General features: G+C 37.7%; 3 protein-coding genes across 3 annotated transcripts in view; 2 read left to right on the top strand and 1 right to left on the bottom strand.

Annotated features, from left to right (window-relative positions):
* The window catches only part of LOC6652805, a 44,467-nt gene extending 37,554 nt beyond the window's left edge, over window positions 1–6,913 (top strand). Inside the window, exons 4-5 of the mRNA XM_002075411.4 lie at window positions 2,493–4,485; window positions 5,626–6,913. Of these exons, the coding sequence (XP_002075447.3) occupies window positions 2,931–4,485; window positions 5,626–6,869 (2,799 nt within the window). The 5' untranslated portion in view covers window positions 2,493–2,930 and the 3' untranslated portion in view covers window positions 6,870–6,913. The remainder of the gene's footprint in view (window positions 1–2,492; window positions 4,486–5,625) is intronic.
* An 11,518-nt stretch (window positions 6,914–18,431) lies between these two features.
* On the bottom strand, window positions 18,432–19,609 carry LOC6652803 (proteasome subunit beta type-5). Its single transcript, XM_002075409.3, has 2 exons — window positions 19,315–19,609; window positions 18,432–19,253 (listed from the first exon to the last, which is right to left on the bottom strand). The coding sequence occupies exons 1-2, from the start codon at window positions 19,459–19,461 to the stop codon at window positions 18,465–18,467; spliced, it is 936 nt and encodes a 311-aa protein (XP_002075445.1). The 5' UTR covers window positions 19,462–19,609; the 3' UTR covers window positions 18,432–18,464.
* A 2,198-nt stretch (window positions 19,610–21,807) lies between these two features.
* LOC6652802 (loricrin) lies at window positions 21,808–22,433 on the top strand. Its single transcript, XM_002075408.1, has 2 exons — window positions 21,808–21,813; window positions 21,873–22,433. Exons 1-2 carry the CDS (start codon window positions 21,808–21,810, stop codon window positions 22,431–22,433), a joined length of 567 nt encoding a protein of 188 aa, XP_002075444.1.

The following is a 22,433-nucleotide window of genomic DNA, read 5'->3' as shown; positions in this document are numbered from 1 at the left end:
ACACTTTAATTGTCACACCAAAAGCTCAAACACACACGCAAAGTCGCGGGCCATTATCAGAGAAGTTAACCATGGTTTGTGGTTGTCTTCGATCTTAATATGCCTGATTGGCGAAATGAATGTAAAGGGTATATCACCTAGGGTCACCTAGGCAGAAATGGCAGCAATTGATGATAATGGGAAGAGCTGAACTAAAGGAAATAAAGACGTACATGCCTCGAGGGCTAAACACAAATACAAATTGACAGCCATTTAAGTTCCCTTCGATCATGAGATCCTGTTATCTATTTAGTAGGTAATAGATGCATGAATGCTGTGGCAGGAGCTATTGGAAATGTTCGTGGAAAGAGTGAAAATGTTTAAATGAAGGAACATCCAATTTTGCCCTAGAATTTGTTTTCGATCTGCATCCATTCTGAGATCCAGCATCTACGTACCTCTACATCATTTCACTTCACATGACTGCTATCGTCTCCACTTTGTTTCCTTTCCTCTCCTTGTCTCGTCTCGTCTCTGCTCAGTAAACAATGCAAATGGTAAAAACCCATTGAGCAAATATTTAACAAAGCGCAAAATTGCAGCATTTTTCTTTCCTTTTTATTTGCATATTTAATTTGTTTTGAGGTTTTTTCTCTTGCCAACGAACAAAAACCGCTGACACAGCAACAACAAAAGCAACGGGCGCAAAATGTGCACAAACAAATGCACACACACACACACAAACACCCAAAAACAAAAAAAAAATACAAGAACAACAAGAAAATACATAGAAAAACCCTCAACGAACCGCGTTTTATGGGTCGATTGTGAGCAGAAAAATGGCTTGAAAGGGCTGGATAGGTAGAAAACTGCAGAAGGATGATTGCAAGGACGAAAAGGAGGCGAACCAACATCATCGCTTAGCAACAAAAAAACTTGTAAATGTTGATGCGGGATATCAGTCCTGATGTCGGAGAGGGGGGGAAAAGTTCAAATGATATCAAAGACTAAAACTTAACTTAATGGCAACTCAAATTGTTAACTTATCATTTTACTATTTAAGTAGTGACTACTTTGGCAACCAAACATTCCATTCAAAGTATTTAATGAAACTTCTAACTTTAGGTTGTTCTTTTCAAACTGTATTCAAGTTAAAATAATTTGAATATTGAGTAGGTTTTTGGCCTACTAAGCAAAAGCCATCCTTAAGTAAATCTAATCAAAATCATGATCTTGATCCTTATTAGTAGCTATTAAGCTAAAGCCAAATATGTAGTGTTCAATTAAAAGTCCACATTGTATCACAAAGCATTAAAGTCTGGTACACAAAAGCCAAAAACTAGCCAAATTGTTGGCACTGATTATCGCCAGTGCAGTTGCTGTTGCATTTAGCAACTAAAATGTGATTGCAATTGCTATTAATTTGTAAATAATTTATTTTTGGGGTCCAAACTTTACAATGATAATGCGCGTATTTTATTTGTGTTTGCCTTCTCTGGGGAAAAACCGTGTTGGGGTGCAGCAACAGCAACAGGAGGATGATGAGGATTGCCGCAAACATTTGCGGTTGCCTCCACTGACTGAAAGCGTTACATGATGAAAACTGAGACAGGAATATATTTACAGGAAAATGGACCATGCGGGAGATGTGAAGACGGGAATCAGTATTTAATTAAAATTGCAACCAAAAAGAAAACCTCAGCTTGAGTTTTCCTTTAACAAAGAATTTTGTCATGTTGCTTGTTCACACTTTTTTTCGCCTGTTTCTTTTTTTTTGTGGGTTTTGTTTTATTTTTTTGTTTGTTATCCTACGCATTCCTCTCTTTGGATCCTCTTGTTATCCGTACCGCAGAGCGCACAGCAGGTGGGCGTGGCAAAAGTTGTCAGTTAGACAGCCGCAAACTGCTGTCAGACTTTAACAACATTTTCATTAATCAAGTCCCACCTGACGACCATCCTCCAAGCATCCCTGCCTTCCTCCAGCCGCCTTACCACTTTTTCTTGTTGAGCCAGAAATTAAGCCAAGAAAAAGCGCAAAAGAAAAACCAGTATGTGGTTATTTTTGTTGTTGTTGTTGCTGTTGTGGTTGGTTGTTGGTTTCTGGTTTGTCCCTTTTGTTTTTTAAAAGTTTTCTTCAGTCATTTGTCAATTATTCAATAAATGATTCTTACATTGACCTTTGCATAAATCTTTCACAATCTTAGGCGGAAAAATTTGTCCAGATCCATGAAACCAAAAGGTTTTTTGAACTCTGGAGAAGCTCGTACAAATATTATTAGACCGATTCATTAGAAAACATAGAACACAAACTTTTAGTTCCAACTTTCTTCCATTCTAATCTTACAAAAGTTGACTATATATGTACATAATAATAGAGGATCGATCCACTGTAAACGGTAAATGATTTTCAAAAAAGGTCGTTTAAATTTTTGTTTAAAATGTTGGCTTTTCTTTCTTGCTGGTTAACTTTTTACTAATCTACACAATTTTGTTTTCTTTACATCTTTTTCCAGTTGGAAATGCTGTGCGGCTGCTAATTGCGAGGAACAACAACGAATGAACAGCAACGACGACGAAAAAAAAGGGTCTCTGAAGGGACATTAATTAATCACAGTCTTGTCTGTCGAACGCACACACACAAACACACCCGCACACTGCTCTGTAAGGGAGCAAACAAGTAAGAAGGAAGAAAAAAATCAAATTAACAAGGCGTCAAAAGGATTAACAAAACCCATCGAAAACAGTGGGCTTACTCCCCCCTAATCACCGTCTGGCCAAAGGAACGGGGGAGCAGCTTAAAAAATACGTGACACGCAACGCGCGCAAAAGGGCGTAAAGGAAACGCTGAAACGGAAAACAGGCACAGGATTAGGTAGCTTCAACGCTGCGCTGGAACGTGTTGGGATTATCTAAGAAAGAAAAGAGAAGCAAATACCACAGTAACCAATCAAATGAAAATGGAACTGAAAGAGCAAAAAAATCAGCGGCTATTTGGCCGTTTAATGGGCATCTATCTAGTATTACTTGTCATTCTACTCCAAGAGACAATGGCCCACACGGATTGGATGCAGAATTGCAGCAGTTGTCACTGCCATTGGAATTCGGGCAAGAAGTCGGCGGACTGTAAAAATAAGAAACTCATCAAAATCCCACAAAATATGAGCAATGAAATGCAAGTGGTTGATTTTTCGTCTAATCAGATACCCGAACTTCGTAGCGAAGAGTTCCTGCGGGCCGATCTGCCCAATTTGCATAAGATCTATTTGCGCAACTGTACCATACAGGAGGTCCATCGAGAGGCATTTCGTGGCTTACAGATATTAATTGAACTGGATCTATCGAACAATCATATACGTGATTTACATCCTGGTACATTTGCCGGATTGGAGAAGCTGCGGAATGTTCTCATTAATAATAATGAGATTGAAGTCTTGCAAAATGATCTATTTGTGAATTTGAGTTTTCTGGTACGTGTCGAGTTTCGAAATAATCGCCTCAAGCAGGTCCAATTGCGAGTATTTGTTGGATCGTTGCCTCTGTCGAGCATTGCTCTGGATCAGAATCAATTGACCCACCTGCACAAGGAAACGTTCAAGGATCTGCAAAAATTGACCTCGCTGTCGCTGCAAAGTAATCAATGGAACTGCAGTTGTGAGCTGCAAGAGTTTCGCGACTTTGCCATATCAAAGAGATTGTATACACCGCCCACCGATTGCCAGGAACCGCCTCAGCTGCGGGGTAAACTCTGGAGCGAAGTGCCCACTGAAAACTTTGCCTGTCGCCCACGAATTTTGGGTTCGGTGCGTTCGTTTGTCGAGGCCAATCACGACAATATCACATTGCCCTGCCAAATTGTTGGCACCCCCAGGCCAAATGTCACTTGGGTGTACAACAAGAGGCCGGTCAATCTGAATGATCAAAGGATACGAGTGCTGAACACCATCGAACAGGGTTATCGTCAGGCCATGACATCGGAGCTGAGGATTTTTGGAGTACGACCATCTGACAAGGGTTCCTACATATGCATAGCCGATAATCGTGGCGGCAAAGCCGAGGCCGAGTTCCAACTCTTGGTGAATGGAGACTATGGCGGTGTTATCGGTGGCGATGGATTGGGCCTCAATTTGGGCGGCATGAGTGGCTCCATTGGCGCCTCGACCAGTGATCCCCAGACCAACGTCATTCTCATTATCTGCCTTATCACTACTTCGATTCTCCTGTTGCTTATCGTTTCCGTACTGACTCTATTCTGGTATTGTCGCCGCATTAAGACCTATCAAAAGGACAACACCATGATGAGTAACGATGGTTTGATATCATCCAAATTGGAGAAAACTCACAACGGCTCAATGCTCGAGGGTTCGGTTATAATGGAAATGCAGAAGAGTTTGCTCAACGAAGTCAATCCGGTGGAGAAGCCGCCCAGGCGTACGGATATCGAGAGTGTTGATGGTGGTGATGATGGGCATGAGATTAAGAAAACGTTGTTGGACGAAACAGTATATGGTAAGTAGACCAAGTTAAAAAAAAAAACATTTCTAAAATGTAACAAATGAAACAGAGAAATTCTATAGACTAAACATTAATCGGGAGTTTAAAATTGTTAGCTGTCGTTTGATTTTTGCCAAATTTAATTAATCATTTAAGAATTTCCAAGCTTGGCGTCATATTATTTTCGTGTGACAATACTAATTGCTTGCATACTTTTAGGCTGTGGCTTAAAACCCGTAAATTAAATTAAATTCAAAGCAAAAAGTTTTAATTAAGAAACATTATTTAAAAGTAGAAGAGAAGTAGAAGTATTTGCACTCTATTTTTTGTTGTGAATTGGAATTAGTTTTATGAATTTTGTTTGGGAAATTTTAAAGCTAACTCCAAATTCAGCAGAACGTAAAATGGAAGAGAAATCTTTTATAATGTCATGAATTGTTAGTTGCATATTTCTTAAACTAAATTCATTTGGACAGTCAACATTATCTGTTAGCTGGAGTCTCAGCTATAATGCGATACGGCATGTCAACAAATGTTCCATCTGCTGCCCTCAAACCCTTTCACTCACCCCGCTCACCAACTTCCTCTTAACTCATAAAACGAGCAGCCAACACAACACCAACGATAGCAAACTGCATCAATTGCATTCAATTGGCTTTTCAATTGTCGTTGGCAATTCAATTGCCATCTGCGGCAATTGGCAAATCGAAAATTTCAAAACAAACATCCGTTGGCCTTTGTTCGTGTGTTTGTATTGGCTTCTTTTCGTATGACCCTTGTGTGTGTGTGTGTGTGCAACCAGGGAGTGAGTGGTGAGGGGATATCTAGTGTTGGCTAATGCTGTGGAAATAATAAGTGTGCGGAGGAGAATGGGATAAGGTTAAATTATCAAAGTGTTTTGTCATTGGACTGTTAATATTTATTCATTAAATAGATCAAATTGCGTAAATTGTCCTTTTCTCTAACTCTCTCAACGTACATTAGGTTAGACAAAGTGAGTACCTAATAATGCTAGAATGCACTCTGTTTGGTCGTTTAGCCATCTTAGTAAATTGAAAGATAAATGCAACACATGGAATGGATATTAGCTACTAAAACTTTATGCCTAAAGCCCTGATTACTCATTTTGTTAATTTCTTACTTCTCTTTTCGCAGTGGCCAATCATTCTCGGGACGATGAGACACACTCGGTGGCCCTTTCGGATACAACAACCACACCCCGCTCTCGTCACACCTATGTGGATGATACGTATGGCAATAGTTTACCACCCGACTTGCTGGCCTTTCCGGCACGCGTGCCACCTACTTCGCCATCGATGCAATCGTCGCAATCTAATATACCCGATCAGGTGATCTATGGCATACGTTCGCCACCACCGCTAACCAGTCCCGTCTATGCTCACATGACTCCGCACGGCATCTATGGTACAACCACACTGACGGCGGCCCACACACACAACGGCTTCATGACGCTCCAACATCCCAAGACTCGCAATCTCGCATTGATAGCAAATCTGGCAAACAGCCGGCAGCAGCAGCAGGCACAACAGCAGCAGCTGGCGGCCTTGCAGCAGCATCAGCAATCCTCGCAAGCATCACCATTTCTGCCAGCCCCAGTGGTTTATTCACCAGCCGCAACGGCTGTGGTAATGAAACAAGGTTACATGACCATACCTCGAAAACCCCGTGTACCCAGTTGGGCCCCAAGCACTTCGGGGGCAGCAGCTGCGGCGGCGGTGGCGGCAACGCATTTGAGTGAATTCCAATCGCCCACATCGCCCAATCCCAGTGAGACGGGAACGGCCACTACAGCCGAATTGCAAGCCGAGCCGGTCTATGATAATTTGGGTTTGCGTACCACAGCTGGAGGCAATTCTACCCTCAATTTGAATAAGGTGAATGGCAGCAGTACAGGAGCACAGCAGCAACAGCAACAGCAGCAGCAACAACAGTATACAATGCGGGATCGGCCATTGCCGGCCACGCCCAGTCTCACTTCGGTGGCCTCGGCGGCGAATAACAGCAAGATCTATGAGCCGATACATGAATTGATACATCAGCAGCAACTGCAACAGCAACAACAGCAGCAGCAACAGCAGCAGCAGCAACAGCAGCATCTTTTCGCTTCCGATTCGGAGCCATTGTATGGTGGAGGTAGGCATCATCATGGTCATGGCATAACCATATTGCCAGCAAATACAATTAGCGGGGTAGGGTCATCGGCCTCGCCGACTCATGGCGCCACCGCGAATATCGGTGATTCCCCGAAAGTGGCTAAAATACCCCCGCGACCACCACCGAAGCCCAAAAAGAAGATGTCCGTAACGACAACTTTACGGGGTCAGGGTAGTACAAGTCAACTCTTTGACGATGAGGGCGAAGATGGCACCGAGGTTTAAGCGCTAGCTGCTAACAATTAAAGGAAAAAACTAAAAAAGAAGAAAAGGAAAAAAAAACGACAATTCAATTGCCTTTAAATTTAAAAATTAAACAAAGAGAAAATATTTCCACTCCCATTTCCATTTCCTCCGTAAAGAATAGAAGTCGCGAAACGAAACGCCGGAACATAGAACGTGAAAGTACAGTATCGCGAAATGGAGAAAGAGATGAGAATATGCAACACTGCATAAACCAATACATAAATAAGAGGCACAGCGTTGCCACCTTGGTTGCATGAATCGATAGCGTGTGTGTGTGCCAAACGACTGAATTGTAGATTTTTAGAGAAATTCAATTTGCAAAAATGAAATCCGAAAAAAAATTAAATAAGAAAGAACAAGAGAACAAAGAAGACAGCAGATAGAGGAGAATAGATTAGAAGAATGAATGAGCAGCAAAGAAGAATTCAAGTTTTAATATTAACATCTATTAAACTACTCGCGATTCTTTAAGTTTTTTTTTTTTTTTTTTAGAAAGAAATCAGATTATATATGGATATAGAAATATATGTAAACCTATATATACTTATATCGATAATTAGGTACTACGAATGCATTAAGAAACGGAATATTAGCCTTAAGCGAACATTAAATTTTGAAATTAAAAGGAAAAAACAACAAAAAAAAAATTCCTCTCCCTAAACAATTTAAAAACAAAAGACGAAAAAAAAATCTGTACCAATCCCAACCCCACATCAAGTGAAAGTGTTTTACATACTTATCTATATACATACACATACATATATATACATATATATATATATACACCTCTATATATAAAAAAATATTATTTATAGTATAAATTGTATATTATGTTAGAAAGAAATGTTTTTTTTTTTTAATTTTTAATCAATCAATTCAATTTATTTTTTTTATGAATGAATGTAATTGCAAAAATGATATGGTCTAAGGTATGTAGAGAGGTTTCTATCGAATTCCTTCGATAGGTTTTAGCGCCGATATTTTGGTCCTATAACCGGTTACGAGAATTCAATGGGGCCCATAATTACAGATATTTAATAAGATTTGCATTCGCAACTAAAAAGCAAAAAGATTACTGCAGAAAAAAAAGAAAGAAAACAAAAAAAAAAACAAAAAGCGGAGATAATATTAATAATTAAAATTAATATAATTCGTATATTTAAATAAATATATATATTTAAATTGTCTACTAGCTATTACAAACAATTATATTAAATCAAATTTACATAAATATATATGTATATGAATGTATTTTACCAATTAAAAACGAAAAACAAACTAAAACAAAAACATGTTAATTCAGCATAAGAAAATGAATCGGATGCGGAAACGAATGCGAAAGCAAAAGCATAAGCTAACGAATGAAGAATAATATGTATTACGATTAAGAGAAACTGTATTTGTATATATTATAAGCATGAATCGATCTGCATATATTGAATATACATACATACATATATGTGTATACTAAATATATGTTTTATTTGTAATAATTAGATGTACTAATCACACACACAAACACCCACACCACAAACATATTTCAAATCTTAATCCAAATAGACACAGAACGTGGCAAACAAATTTTACATTGTGCGAAATAGAAAAAAAAGAAATACAGTTAGTTATACATACTTACAACAAACTACAATATAAATACAGGCTAAATGTAGTAACAGATACTTTTCGATACACACAAACACACACCCCAACCACTCCCCTTAGGGTTATTGCAAATTCCTTTTTTTCAAATGTTTTCCACTACTTTCAATCGTCAATGATCATACAAAAAGGTGGCAACGCCTTTTTCCCTTGACTCAAATGGATATTACACGAGTGATGTAATGTACATCTAACTACCCTACTAGATGAATATTCTGAAAAGTTATCCCAACGAAGTTTCCAAATAATTTTTTCACAGTGGTCTATAGCATTTGCTGAGACGTATGATGAACCTTCTGATTAAAAACTCTTAGGATTTCGCATTGAGCTTAGTGAAAAGCAACAAAAGCAGCAGATGTGCCCATTTTAATACGATTATCATCCATGCCATAGTGGCAACCCTATGCTTGGCATAGGGCATAGAAGTGTGACCATAGTTTTTGCAGTTTAAAGTGGCAACTCTATAAACTGCAAACATTTGAGAATCAAAGGAAAGAAAATGGAACACAGAAAATTGGTTAATCATTTCGCCAAAAAGAATCGAAAAACTTCTGACATGAAGAACAGAAAGGAACCAAACCAATTTGAAATGAGCTTAAACCATACACACACAGACACACACACACACACACACACACACACACACACACACACACACACACAAGGACACACAATTTAAATTTATGTTATAATTTTTTTAATTATACACTTCTTTGGCGAGGCACATGCAAAGCTCAGTTTATATTTAGTTTTAGCAAACAAAAAAAAAAAAAAGAAACAAAAAACAAGCCCCAAACTTGCCCCCGCAATGAGGCAACCAAAACGAAACGTAAAGATCAATACCCAAAAAAAAATTATTTTGCAAAGTATTAAAATTATATATAAATATAAACTATATTTTTTTTTGTCGTGCTCGTTTTTTATACACATCTACACATAAGTATTTTTAAGTTTTGCCTTTTTTTTATTAAACAAGCGCCACATAAATCGAAAATAAACTACAAAACATAAAAACGATCTCGAAAAATGCTTAAAAAACAAAAAAAAAAAAGAAGAAAAATAATAAAAGTATATATAAAACATATTGCCAGCATCAGAAAACAAAAAACTGTTCACATTAGCACAAAAATCAAATCAAAAAACAAAAAAAAAAACATTTAATTTTAGCTAACTAACTATAACTGTAAAGGGTTCTCTATATAAGTACATAAGTTTCATATCATATAATTTTTTGCATTGTTTTCCTAACACCTTTCAAACAACAAAACAAAAAGAAAAATATATATATAAAAAACCAACAAACAACAACAAAAAAACAACAAAAAAATGCAAAAAAAAAACAAACAACAAAAATACATACATATATTACGAAAATAAAGAAAAACATTAAAACAAAAAAAAAAACAAACAAATATTTTTATTTTAAGAAATTACTAATTATAGTTATTAAATATGTGTCGCCTTTGCACTTTGGTCGAAAACTAGATTTCTAAGATAAAATAAATAATTATACCATACACCCATAGGGTGAAATGGTATATTAAAGTCGCCAAAATGTATGTAACAGGCAGAAGGAAGCATCTCCGACCCCACAAAGTATATATATTCTTGATCAGGATCAACAACCGAGTCGATCTAGCCATGTCCGTCCGTCCGTCCGTCTGTATGAACACGCAGATCTCGGAGACTATAAGAGCTAGAGCCACCAAATTTGGTATGTAGACTCGTGTGGTATGTAAATATATAGAGTTCATTGGAATTTTGGCCACGCCCCCTAACGCCCCCTTACGCCCCCAGAATTTACATAAAACTGTTTTTCTTAAAAAGTATTGCAGATAGAGACATCAAATTTCGGGAAAATGCCCGGTAGGCCCGCAAGGTAGGAGGGCCTTTATTTGGAAGATACGTTTGAAACTATATGCATTAACTTCTTACGTTAAAGGGTCTCTTGAAACGTTTGAAATTTTTAGTATTGAAAAAAGTTTTTATTTACGAGATGAAATTTCATGAAGTAGAGTAGCAGTTCTTAGTCACTGCGTCCCTTTGTACGAGGTTCCCAGTAAGAAACATTTTTGTACCATAATAAATTGATGGGCGCTGGAGCCCCTGGCGTTCACAGGCCCTGCAAGCTACTAGAATTTCAGGCATTGTTTTCCAAAGTGCAGAAATATTATGTAGCAGAGGACTTAATTTGTTGAAGCTTTCTTTCAGATTGACAACAAAGTGAGGTAAACGATTTTTCCTCGACTGGCAAAATGTTAACAGATACAATAATATGAATAAGCCCAAATCAGGTGAATGAAAGTTTATTTCGGAAAGTAAAACCCATAAATACTTTTTTAAATAATTTTTGAAAGATAAGGCTAACAATCGGAAAAGAAGCCAGTGGGTTTTAATACTTTATTCATTTAAGAAGTAAGTAAGCCATCTCGCCGACCCAGTAAAACAAAAATTTCAAATTTGTAATAACAAATTTACGTAGTAAATTCTATTCACATGCTTTTTACAAGCATATTTCAGTATCTCGCTCACCCAAGCATATGAGAACACTAGCGCCGCCACCGGCCAACGGCCATCTCCGGCCTTATGGAAAAACGTTTATACGCATAACTTGGGTATTTTTTGTCCGATTTTAATCAAATTTGATGTTTTGCTGGATATTAGTATCAAATTTAAGTATGACAAATTTGAATGGACAAGGTGAAAAATTACGGGAGATAATCGAGTTTTTTCAAATTACGGGGGCGGAAAGGGGCGTGGCAAATTCTATACACAAAAAATGTGCGCATTTACTAAGCAAATATATGTACCATATATATGGTGTCTCTAGCTAGAATAGTTTTTGGGAAAACGCTTTTTTTAAGTTGCGAAGGCGGAAAGGGCGAGAAAAAATTTGAAATAAACTTGATCACTTTACATACTACACGAATCTATATACCAAATTTGGTGGCTCTAGCTTTTACAGTTTCCAAATCTAGGTGTAGGACAGACGGACAGACGGACGGACGGACCGACATGGCTACATCGTCTCGGCTGTAGATGCTGATCAAGAATATGTATACTTTATGGGGCCGGAAAAGCTTCCTTCTGCCTGTTACATACATTTTGGCGACTTTAATATACCAATTCACCCTATGGGTGTATGGTATAAAAATTTAATAACCATTCATTGGCTCACACTTGGCAAACAATGATTAATGAAAATGGATTTTAAAATTTAGGTTTAAGTTCATATTAAATTATGAGATGCTTCTTTTTTTCTGGCGTCTTTTTTGACGTCTTTTTCACGTTTTTTTTGGTGCCTTTCTTGGCTCCTTTTCTGGCGACTTCTTTGGCGTTTTCTCTGGATTTTTTCATTCTTGTTGTCTTGTCTTCATGTCAACAATAGGATATGGACAAAGCTCATCTTGATCACATTTCCTTTTTTAATGCCTTTGGTTTTCGGTTGAATTCCTGCAAGGAAGGTACAAGGTAACTAAAAAACATGGGCTAACTTAACTAATTTCCTACCATTAATTTGTATTTCTGTTGTTTTGCACAAGTTAGTCGATTCCGTTGCCTTTGGTCCTTTACGGACAGTCTCCTGGGGCGAAAGGCCACAATTTTGTTCCTTAAGCTCACGTAAAAACTTTAGGTATCCATTGCGGGTTATTCTGACGACCTTTTGGCATTTTTAGACCGACGATTTCTTTTTTGCTTTGGCACTTCGAGGTAGCCATAATTCTAAGATTTGTTTTATTAGCTTCTCAACCGAAATTTTAGCTTAAAAATGTTGTTAACCTACGTAGAATTTTACAACGATAATGAAATCGGATTCATGTGCTCCACCAGAACAAGTTCAGACGGCCTACTGTTTGCCTAGCTTTCAGTTTATTTGTATAAATATATTGTCACATGGTGCTTGGTATACCGAAGTCTCGCAGACTTACCTTACTTCATTAGGACTTAAGTCGACGGAAGGACAGACGGAAATCTCTCGGCTGTTAATGCTGATCTCTTCGTTACAAACATTTGAACAATTTTACTATACCCTTTTGCACAAACAAACAAAAAAAGCTTTGTATATTAAGTACAATCCATGCCGATCCAAGCCCCTTGGCTTGGTGATGACGAAGCAACATTGCCGCACTCTCGCTCTCCCCCCAGCACTCAAAACAATGCTTCTTCGTTTCTGCATACTCTCACTCCAAGTGCGTCGCCTCGATCGGTCAGTTGGTCTTCTTTTACATCGCGCTTTTTGGTGCACTGCAGTTTCTTCCTTCTTATAGTACATGGTCGAGCGCATGAATTCGATTCCATTCTCGTTGTAACATTCTACGTAGGCTAACATTTTACAGCCAAAATTTCAGTTAAAAAACTAATAAAACAAACTTTAGAATTATGACTACTCCGAAGTGCCAATAAAAGACTCAAAAAAAGACGTCAGAATAGACATATGTAAAAAAAGCTTCCCATAATTAAATATAAGTTTAAAACTCAGTTTTTAAATCCATTTTCAAAATTCATTGTTTGCCAAATGTGAGTCAATGAATAGTTATTAAATTAAAGCATAACAGATTTGAGGATCACTAATTGCAAGACTTATTTTCCTATAATCAACAAAAAGGCTCGCCAAATTGCAATTTGGAATAACCTCTTAAGATCTTACTGGCAGCTTAAGAACGCTAGCTAAAACAAAGATAATAAAAGATTGAAAAAACAAACTTCGTCATAACAAAGAGTATCTAAGTAGACGTAATGTCACAGTTGGTTCATTACCTCGACTAGTTGATCGACGTTCATTAAGAACGTGGGAAAAGAAAACGAAAATTCTTTTCTAAATGACATGTGGAAACACTTAAAGCTAGACCAAATATCGTCCACAGGACTTAATCTTCAATACAAATAAATCATATACGATTAATAAAACAATACTAAAGCCGGTTAAAAAGAAGAAGCTTTGTATATTGACTAAATTGTCAAAGAGAGACTATCATTCGAAAAACATAACTCGTTACGACAAAGTGCACGAAGATGTCATAAGTGACAGAAGTTTTGATTAGAGGCTTAAATTTGCACTAGTAGACCCAATTGGTCCATTACCTCGACTAGTTTGGCAAAGAATACGCAGTCGCTACAATATGATGATCTTACAGAATATTTACATGACAAATGTTACATTTAAATCCTTTATTCTGAAATACAGTCCAATGAAGTCGTTCATTCTAAATGACATGTGCAACTACATCAAAATACGTCCACAGGGCATCATCGAAGCATAAAAACAATACAAAGAAATCATACTTTATACATCTTTATTATCTGCAATTTGGATACCCAATGTTTTAATCATCGTTTTGGGTACTTGGGTTGGACAATGTACTGGAAGACACTGCACACTCCAAAGCAGTCTCATTGGGGGTAGCTCGGAACCAATCGTCTTCATCCATCATAATTCTTCGCACATCGTCCACATGGGTGTTGGCGTAGTAAAACTTATTCGCCTCCTGTATAACACCAGACTTGGTGGAGGTTTCCAATACTTTAAGCAACTGCAACACCACCCCAATACGCTTGATCGCATCCGTGGTCTGATTATGAAAGTGAGCAACAATCTGGTCCAACTGTTGCGGCTCGACCTTCTCTCGCAGAAATTTTAAAACATTCCTCTCGTTCACTAACATTTCCGCCATTATGAGAAAAGAGGAGAGAACACAAAAATTGTAATTCTAAAAAGTTCAAGAAAGCACACAAAATGATCCGAATTGAGTGGAATTTCAAAATATAATGAGACTACAAATCTATCCTGCTCCTAACGTTGACTTTGCAAAGGCATGATGAGTGAAGGAAAAAGCAAGGCCAACCTGATATCTCTATTTGTGTTCGAAATTTTTTTCGCCTTTGAAGTGATATCGTCTATTAAATGTTAATCCCAAATAAAACAAAACAAAATCAAAATTGCAAACGGAATCAAAGTAGCACAGTGGAATATAGATTCAAGACGAACAAAATGTCAGATTGGCCTTGCTTTTGCCCTCACTTATCATGCCTTTCGCTAAAGTCAATGTCAGGAGCTGGATACATTTGTAGTCTCATTTCAATTTAAGTCGTCGTTCAGTACGAATCTTTTTCTGATTTTTTGAAATTGTTTGAAATTTTATTAGTAGGAACATTTTTTTTGAATATCATTATTTTTCTTCTCATTTGTAATAATGACTGAAATTTTAGTGGACAAGACTAAAATTTTGAGATTCCTTCGCGAGCAGGTGGAGCCACAAACTTCGTGGCAGACTTATCTTCACTTTCAAATGCAGACCACGGATCCGATGAAGCGTGAAATGGTAGAAAAGCAGCTGGTTGATGTCTTGAAGACCACCCAGTCTGGTGTCATTCAAAGGAATAATGAATATTACTGCGCCAGCACTTATGTAGAGGATGTGAAAAGGATCCTGATGGATGATAAAAAATGGTTCACTCCCAGTGAGATTTCTTTGGGACCACGCAGTCAAATCTCTGTTGGAAGTCAGATGAGCGTAAGCAGTGCAGTGTCCATCAAGGAAGCAGAAAGCAGTGTTAACAGTGTGGTGTCCACTTCAAGTACATTGTCCAACTGCAGTGGCATGTCGGCAGATGCAACGATGCTGTCAACTACTTAAGACGATGATTAGAAATTTAGCTATCCAAATTGTAAAGAATGCAGATGTGTTATAAATATATTATATTATTTCTATTGGTCTAGTTTTAAGTTTTTTCACCTGTCATTTAGAATAAAATTCTTTTATTCTGTTCCCATGTGCATAACGGACGATTTTGTTTGCAACTGGGATGGCTGATAAATGTTCTGGTAGATCAACTGGTCGAGGTAATGGACCAACTATGTCCATTATCGCTGTGTTGAAAGCTTTTAACCGCAACTACATCTATGTTCAAACTCTGTCATGACGAGTTTTGTGTTGATGCCAGTATTATCTTGTATTCATAATTCCAAGCACCCATGTGGTGATATGGTATAACAAAGTCTCCAAAATGAATGTAACAGGAAAAATGATGCTTTCTTGATCAGCATCACCAGCCGAGTCGACCTAGCCATGTCCGTTCATTCACCTGTCTGTATGAACAAATAGATCTCGGAGACTATAAGTGACAGAGGCCAATTTTTATACCCTTGCAAAAAGGGTATATTAATTTTGGTCAAAAGTGTGCAACGCATAGAAGGAAGCATCTCCGACCATATGAAGTATATATGTTCTTGATCAGCACGACGAGACGAGTTGAAATAGCCATGTCCGTCCGTCCGTCCGTCCGTCTGTCCGTCCGTCTGGATCAACGCAAACTCCTCCTAGACCGTTTGAGCTACAGAGCTGAAATTTTGCATGTAGGCTTGTATACTCTGCAGGCGTTGTATATCTCGGATTCAGCCGGATCGGATCACTACATCATATAGCTCCCATACAAATGGCAAAGTCACGAACAGTGACTTTTCTTAATAACTTTGTTATTTTCTGAGCTATTGTCATGAAATTTAATATTGGTAAGTTAATTATACATATAAACGATTGTGCCAAATCTGGTCAAGATCGGGTGACTATATCGTATAGCTCCCATAGGAACGATCTTTCGAAAACAGTGACTTTTGTCAATAACTTCGTTACTTTTGACGCGATTGCTTTTAAATTCAACATTTATTGGTTTAATATATCTGTTAATGACTGTGCCAAATTTGATAAGGATCGGGTTACTATATCATATAGCTCCCATAGGAACGATCGGTGGAAAACAGTGACTTTGATCAATATCTTAGTTTTTATCTAAATCTATGCTAAGATTGTAGGCCGTTCTTTCGCAAACATTAGCCTTTTTAGCTTGAATGTTTTTTCACTTTTATGGCTATAGGTAAGGAAAAAGTTACCAAAAAAGTTGCAAGGGTATACAAACTTTGACGCGGTCGAAGTTAGCCCCGGCCCTCTGGTTATAAGTAGATATGTAATGCGTACAATGATCGAGTTTGTTTTAAATTTCTGTTACACCCCTTTCCCCAGCCGTTATTATTTTCAAAACGTTTAACTCAGGCTTGAGAAAACTGAGACTTGAGGACTTGTTTGGTATTTGCCCTGATTATAATTATTATAAAAATCTTCCGTAATTTCTAAAAAAAACCGATCGCTTCCCTCAAATGTTTGACCATCGCAGTCAAATTCGGCACTTTTTAGTTTTATTCATTTCTACCGTCTAAACAGGTAGGTGTTTTTTCAAGGAGTTCCTTATCCTGGGGCCGCGCTAGAGTGCCCGTGTCTTTGTAAGAGTGAGCGAGACAGCATATGCAATGAGACTTGGAAGTTCCAATTGTTTCTTCACCTTTTTCTTGGTATACCGAAGTCTCGCATTCGGACATGGCTAGATCGACTCGGCTGTTGGTGCTGATTAAGAATATATATACTTTATGGCGTCCGAAAAGCTTCCTTCTGCCTGTTACATACATTTTGACGACTTTAATATACCATTTCACCCTATGCGTGCATGGTATAAAAACTATTATATTCTATTCTATTGATTAGAAGCTTAAACTTACACTAGTAGACCCAATTGGTCCATTACCTCGACTAGTTTGGCAAAGAATACGCAGTCGCTACAATATGATGATCTTACAGAATATTTACATGACAAATGTTACATTTAAGTCCTTTATTCTGAAATACAGTCCAATGAAGTCGTTCATTCTAAATGACATGTGCAACTACATCAAAATACGTCCACAGGGCATCATCTAAGCATAAAAACAATACAAAGAAATCATACTTTATACATCTTTATTATCTGCAATTTGGATACCCAATGTTTTAATCATCGTTTTGGGTACTTGGGTTGGACAATGTACTGGAAGACACTGCACACTCCAAAGCAGTCTCATTGGGGGTAGCTCGGAACCAATCGTCTTCATCCATCATAATTCTTCGCACATCGTCCACATGGGTGTTGGCGTAGTAAAACTTATTCGCCTGCTGTATAACACCAGACTTGGTGGAGGTTTCCAATACTTTAAGCAGCTGCAACACCACCCCAATACGCTTGATCGCATCCGTGTTCTGATTATGAAAGTGAGCAACAATCTGGTCCAACTGTTGCGGCTCGACCTTCTCTCGGAGAAACTTTAAAACATTCGTCTCGTTCACTAACATTTCCGCCATGATAATAAAAGAGGGAAGACAACAAAAATTGTAATTATTAAAAGTTCAAGAAAGCACACAAAATGATCCGAATTGAGTGGAATTTCAAAATATAATGAGACTACAAATCTATCCTGCTCCTAACGTTGACTTTGCAAAGGCATGATGAGTGAAGGAAAAAGCAAGGCCAAGCTGATATCTCTTTTTGTGTTCGAAATTTATTTTGTTTTTGACGGGATATCGTCTTTTAAATGTTAGTCCCAAATAAAACAAAACAAAATAAAAATTGCAAACGGAATCAAAGTAGCGCAGTGGAACACAGATTGAAGACGAAGAAAATGTCAGATTGGCCTTGCTTTTGCCGATGATGATGTGTTATAAATATATTATATTATTTCTATTGGTCTTGTTTTAAGTTTTTTCACCTGTCATTTAGAATAGAATTCTTTTATTCTGTTCCCATAATAAACACTGTAAAATTGGGCTATCGTTCATGTATCCAACCGAACCTGGAAAAAACCAGAGCTAATTAATAAGGAACAGTAACAAAAACTCCTCGCGACCGAGATGATGTTGCCCTGTGTTATGATTCGTTTCAATCGTTTGGTACACTATTCGATATAAACATTATTGGGGCAACTTTTGCCTAGAAAGTTTAAGTGAGAAATTTATCTTATCTCACCCGTTAAAGAAAAAACTCAATTTATTTCGAAAATAATCTTTATTTTTTTTTTTTTTTTTTTCTTTAATCAAGCAAATAAACTTATTTCTATTATGTAGTGCCATCATTATTGTCTTCATCCACGTCCATTGGTTCCAATGGCCTCCTCTGGAACTCATGTTTCATAAAAAGCTTCTTCTGAGAGTCGAGATCCAACGGTGGTTGGTCGTCAAAGGTCTTAAAGCGGTCGTGCAATACGACAGAATCTGTACATGAGATTTTTTTCCAACCAGTTTTAGTGATATGATAGACGCGCACAAATCCACCCGTGTAAATGTCGCTATAGGTGGCATAGTAAAGGGCACGCTCTGCCAACTCGAAGGCCTCCTCGTTAGTCATGTCGAATCGGAAATTAAAGTCAAATACTCCCATAGCAGCATCTGAACCGCTTCCCACTACGAAATTGCTGCCATACAAACGCTCGCCATCGGAATCGACATAGGCGAGTTGAGGACCAGTTGGACCCCAGCCTGCCAGCATCATGCCCATTGACAAGCCCATTCCCCGAAACTGGAAGGCCGTATTGCAGATCATTCGTGCGGCTGCCCGCACTGGCAGTTTGCGCTTGAAGCGCAATTCGTAGAGGCGACTCTCCCGCATTAACACCCGATCCCAGTAGCAGCAATCGCCGGCACAACCGGCCATAGTGCCCAGCAGGTTATCATTGATCTCGACAATTTTCTCCATCTCATTGGAGCCAATGAAAATGCCGCTAGTAGCACGCGAATCGGCACACAAAACAATGCCACCTTGGAATATAAAACCGAGCGTGGTGGTGCCACGAGTAAGGTTTATCTTTGTGTTGGTCTTCTCGAACAGCTTGTTTATATTCCCAAATGGCTAGACATTAAGTATTTGTACTTTAGATAAATGAATCAAACAGAATACTTCACTCACTCACATATGGTGTTGGCGGCTTCATCAGTCTGAATGGATTCTGAAAGTTAATGGAACCCATTGCAACTTCCCTGCGCTGTCCGTGGTCGAGTTTTTCATATAAAGTTGCATATTCCAGTTTGTCCATACCGCAAATACCTTCCAATGCCATATTGGTAAATATTTGTAATTAGCAAAATAAATATATTCGTAGGAAAATCACAAAATTTTCATGTACTCAAAGTTTGTTTTTAGAAAATATAATGTTATACTACTCCAGTTAAAACAGCTAAACTAAATATTTGCTTAGCTGCCTACAATCTGTAAAATCACTGATGACACTTTTCAATCAGGTTGCTTAGCTTTTATAACAAAGGTCAGAAAAAATCGTATATTTCATTGAAATTTGTTTGAGTATTTGTTCTGTTGTGTCCTCTGGTCCGTGTAATCATTCTTTTTGCTCTTTTATTTCTGAGACATGTCCTTCTTGACTCCAGCAGAGGGCTTATTCCTATAATATATGTAGAAATTGCAATACACTATTGACGAATGATGAGCGCCAGGAAGTAAAGGGAATTTGATGGCCAAAAAGCATAACCCATCAGGTGTTGGACTTTTAGCACTTGAGAAACCTGCTATAAGAACTAGTTATCATGAAGAAGTTATCAAGAAGTAGTTATCAATAAGTTGTTATAAAGATATACATATGTAGTTATCATAGCACTTTGGGCTCATGATATGGAGTGTTCATGTAGTTGGAATAGGAAATGGAAACGAAATGACACTGGGGGAAATGTCAAAGAGCAGAGCCGAAGAACTCGGGAGAATAAAAAATGTACTGGCCAAATTGTTAATTAAGCCAAATCAGAGCTGTCAGGGTACTTACGTTTTTAGGAATCCTTAAGACAAAGTGGTCAGCTAACCGAACAGAAAGTTCAAAAGAGATGAAATGGGAAAATTTGTTAAAGGAAAGGCAAAGCAGACTCAAAGGGTTCGTGTAGGAAGTGGTTACTGTCAATTTCGAAAGTTTTCGCAAACAGTTTTGATGTTTAATCATGTTTCTTTTTCCAAAAATCGGTACAAAATTATTTATTCAGATATCCAAGTGTCTGATGTTTTTTTAAGAAAATTACGTTGCATCATCAAAGATTATCTTCAAAATATCGTCCATATTCTCAAATAATCTTTATTTTACCACGATTTTCAAAATTCATATTTTAGTTTTGTTAAAAGAAAGTCATCTTAAAGTTCGCATCAAAACCTTAAAAAAAAACCTTTTTATTTAGTCTCTAGAACCGAAATCAACTGTTGTGATTTTTTTGTGGTATAAAGAAAGATTTTGAGAGCAATACTTGAATGTTTTGTAATACATATAAAAAAGAAGGATCTTAATATTTTGGATATAAATAGTATATAATAGTTAGGTAATAAACTACGAAGACATTTTCGATAAATTTTGATCAACTACTTCTTTGATATAGCCATTTCCTTTAGATGGCCCAATGTGATTCCCTTTAGTTTCATAAATTAACAAAATTTTATCGCTTTAAATATACCCTTCTGGCTTATGGATGCAGGGTATATAAATAGTTTTATGCTTATTTTACAATACTTGTAACATTTTATCATTGCAGAATGTAAAAGACAAGTATTTGGATACTTGGATACAAGTTTCATCGGGAGCTATGTATATTTGGAGCTGGCTTAATAGAATCAATTAACCTGCCAAACACGACACTACTTGTATCGTTGGCACACCATTAAAGTTGTGAAATTGGACAAAAAATAAGATATATATATACACATATGTAATATAATTTATTGTTGGGTTAATTAAGCAACAGATGCTTACTATAAAGCGCAACATTAGTTAATGTTAATTCATTTTTATATCTCTCACTCTGACCCCTTTTAATACCTCCGCTGAGAGGGGTCAATACATTTGAGCAAACTGTTTGCAATGCATCAAAAAAAGCCAAAAGCTCGAAAGCAAACCAAAACATGGCAAACAAGACGGTTTGTTTATTAATTTACTTGAGTGGATAATTTCCGAACGATGGTAAATAAAGTTCTTTGACTGAATTTACATAAATTTGTATCAGCAAAATCTATAAGATTTAACTCTCTTTAAGACATATTTGTATTAGATTAAGACTGAAGAGTATTCATTTAATGGGCTATGAGAGTCTTGGTAGTAAAAGGTATTCAATTTTTTGCATATTTTTAAGCCATTTAAAATAGTTTGCCAATTCGGTGCAAATAATCTGCATTATATATATGTAGTTCAAACCGAGAAACCGGTTTGTCGTTGGCTTTGTTTGTGATTCGCTTGAATCAGCTGTTCAACTAGCTATAACTAGTCAGGTCAACACAATACCAAAACACCAATACTAACAACATTATGACCACGATTTTCGAATGTCAATTTCGATATAAATAGCTGCCCCCGGGGCAGTTGTAACTAAGTTTGAACTTCATCCAACAAGCGCTTCAAATTAACCCACACAACCAAAAAAAAATGAAGGTAAATAAACCGAACCTTAACTGAGTTTAGTGTTAATTTCGTTTCATTGATTTCCATAGGTTTTCGTTTGCCTTATTGCCTGTGTGGGCCTGGTCCAAGCTGGATTTATTGGAGGTGCAGGCGGTTGGTCGTCGGGTGGTGGCGGCGGTTCAAGTGGTTGGTCTTCGGGCGGTGGTGGTGGAGCCATTTCGGTAGAAGGACCCACCATTGTCAAGGTGATTAGTCAAGAGGATGCTGGTCACGGATATGGTGGTCATGGTGGCTACGAATATGGACACGGACATGCTGCTGCCGAAGAAGTGAAAGTCATCAAAGTTATTAGCGAAGATGGCGGGCACTCTGGTGGCTACTCTGGTGGCTATTCCGGTGGTTACTCTGGTGGCTATTCCGGCCACTCCGATGACCAGATCAACATTGTTAAGGTTATCCATGAGGAAAGCTCACCAATCGATCTGGGTCATCATCATCACGAGCATCATGAACATCATGACCATCTCCAAGAAGATGTAAAGATCATTCAAGTAATTAGCTCTGGTGATGATCATTCCCAGTACAACGGCGGCGGTTGGTCCTCTGGCGGTGGTTGGTCTGCTGGCGGTGGCAGCGCTGGCTGGGATTAG

The sequence above is a fragment of the Drosophila willistoni genome (assembly GCF_018902025.1).
Source record: "Drosophila willistoni isolate 14030-0811.24 chromosome XL unlocalized genomic scaffold, UCI_dwil_1.1 Seg142, whole genome shotgun sequence".
In the NCBI taxonomy this organism is placed as follows: Eukaryota; Metazoa; Arthropoda; class Insecta; order Diptera; family Drosophilidae; genus Drosophila; species Drosophila willistoni.
Note: the sequence above shows the minus strand (reverse complement) of the source record. Positions and strands in the feature narration are given on the sequence as shown.

What these genes read in the sequence shown, in the direction of transcription:
- LOC6652803 (XM_002075409.3), bottom strand. Translation starts at nt 19,461, where the DNA reads ATGGCATTGGAAGGTATTTGCGGTATGGACAAACTGGAATATGCAACT. An exon ending in TGAAGCCGCCAACACCATAT is followed by an intron (nt 19,254 to 19,314) that starts GTGAGTGAGTGA and finishes CTTAATGTCTAG; the next exon opens with CCATTTGGGAATATAAACAA.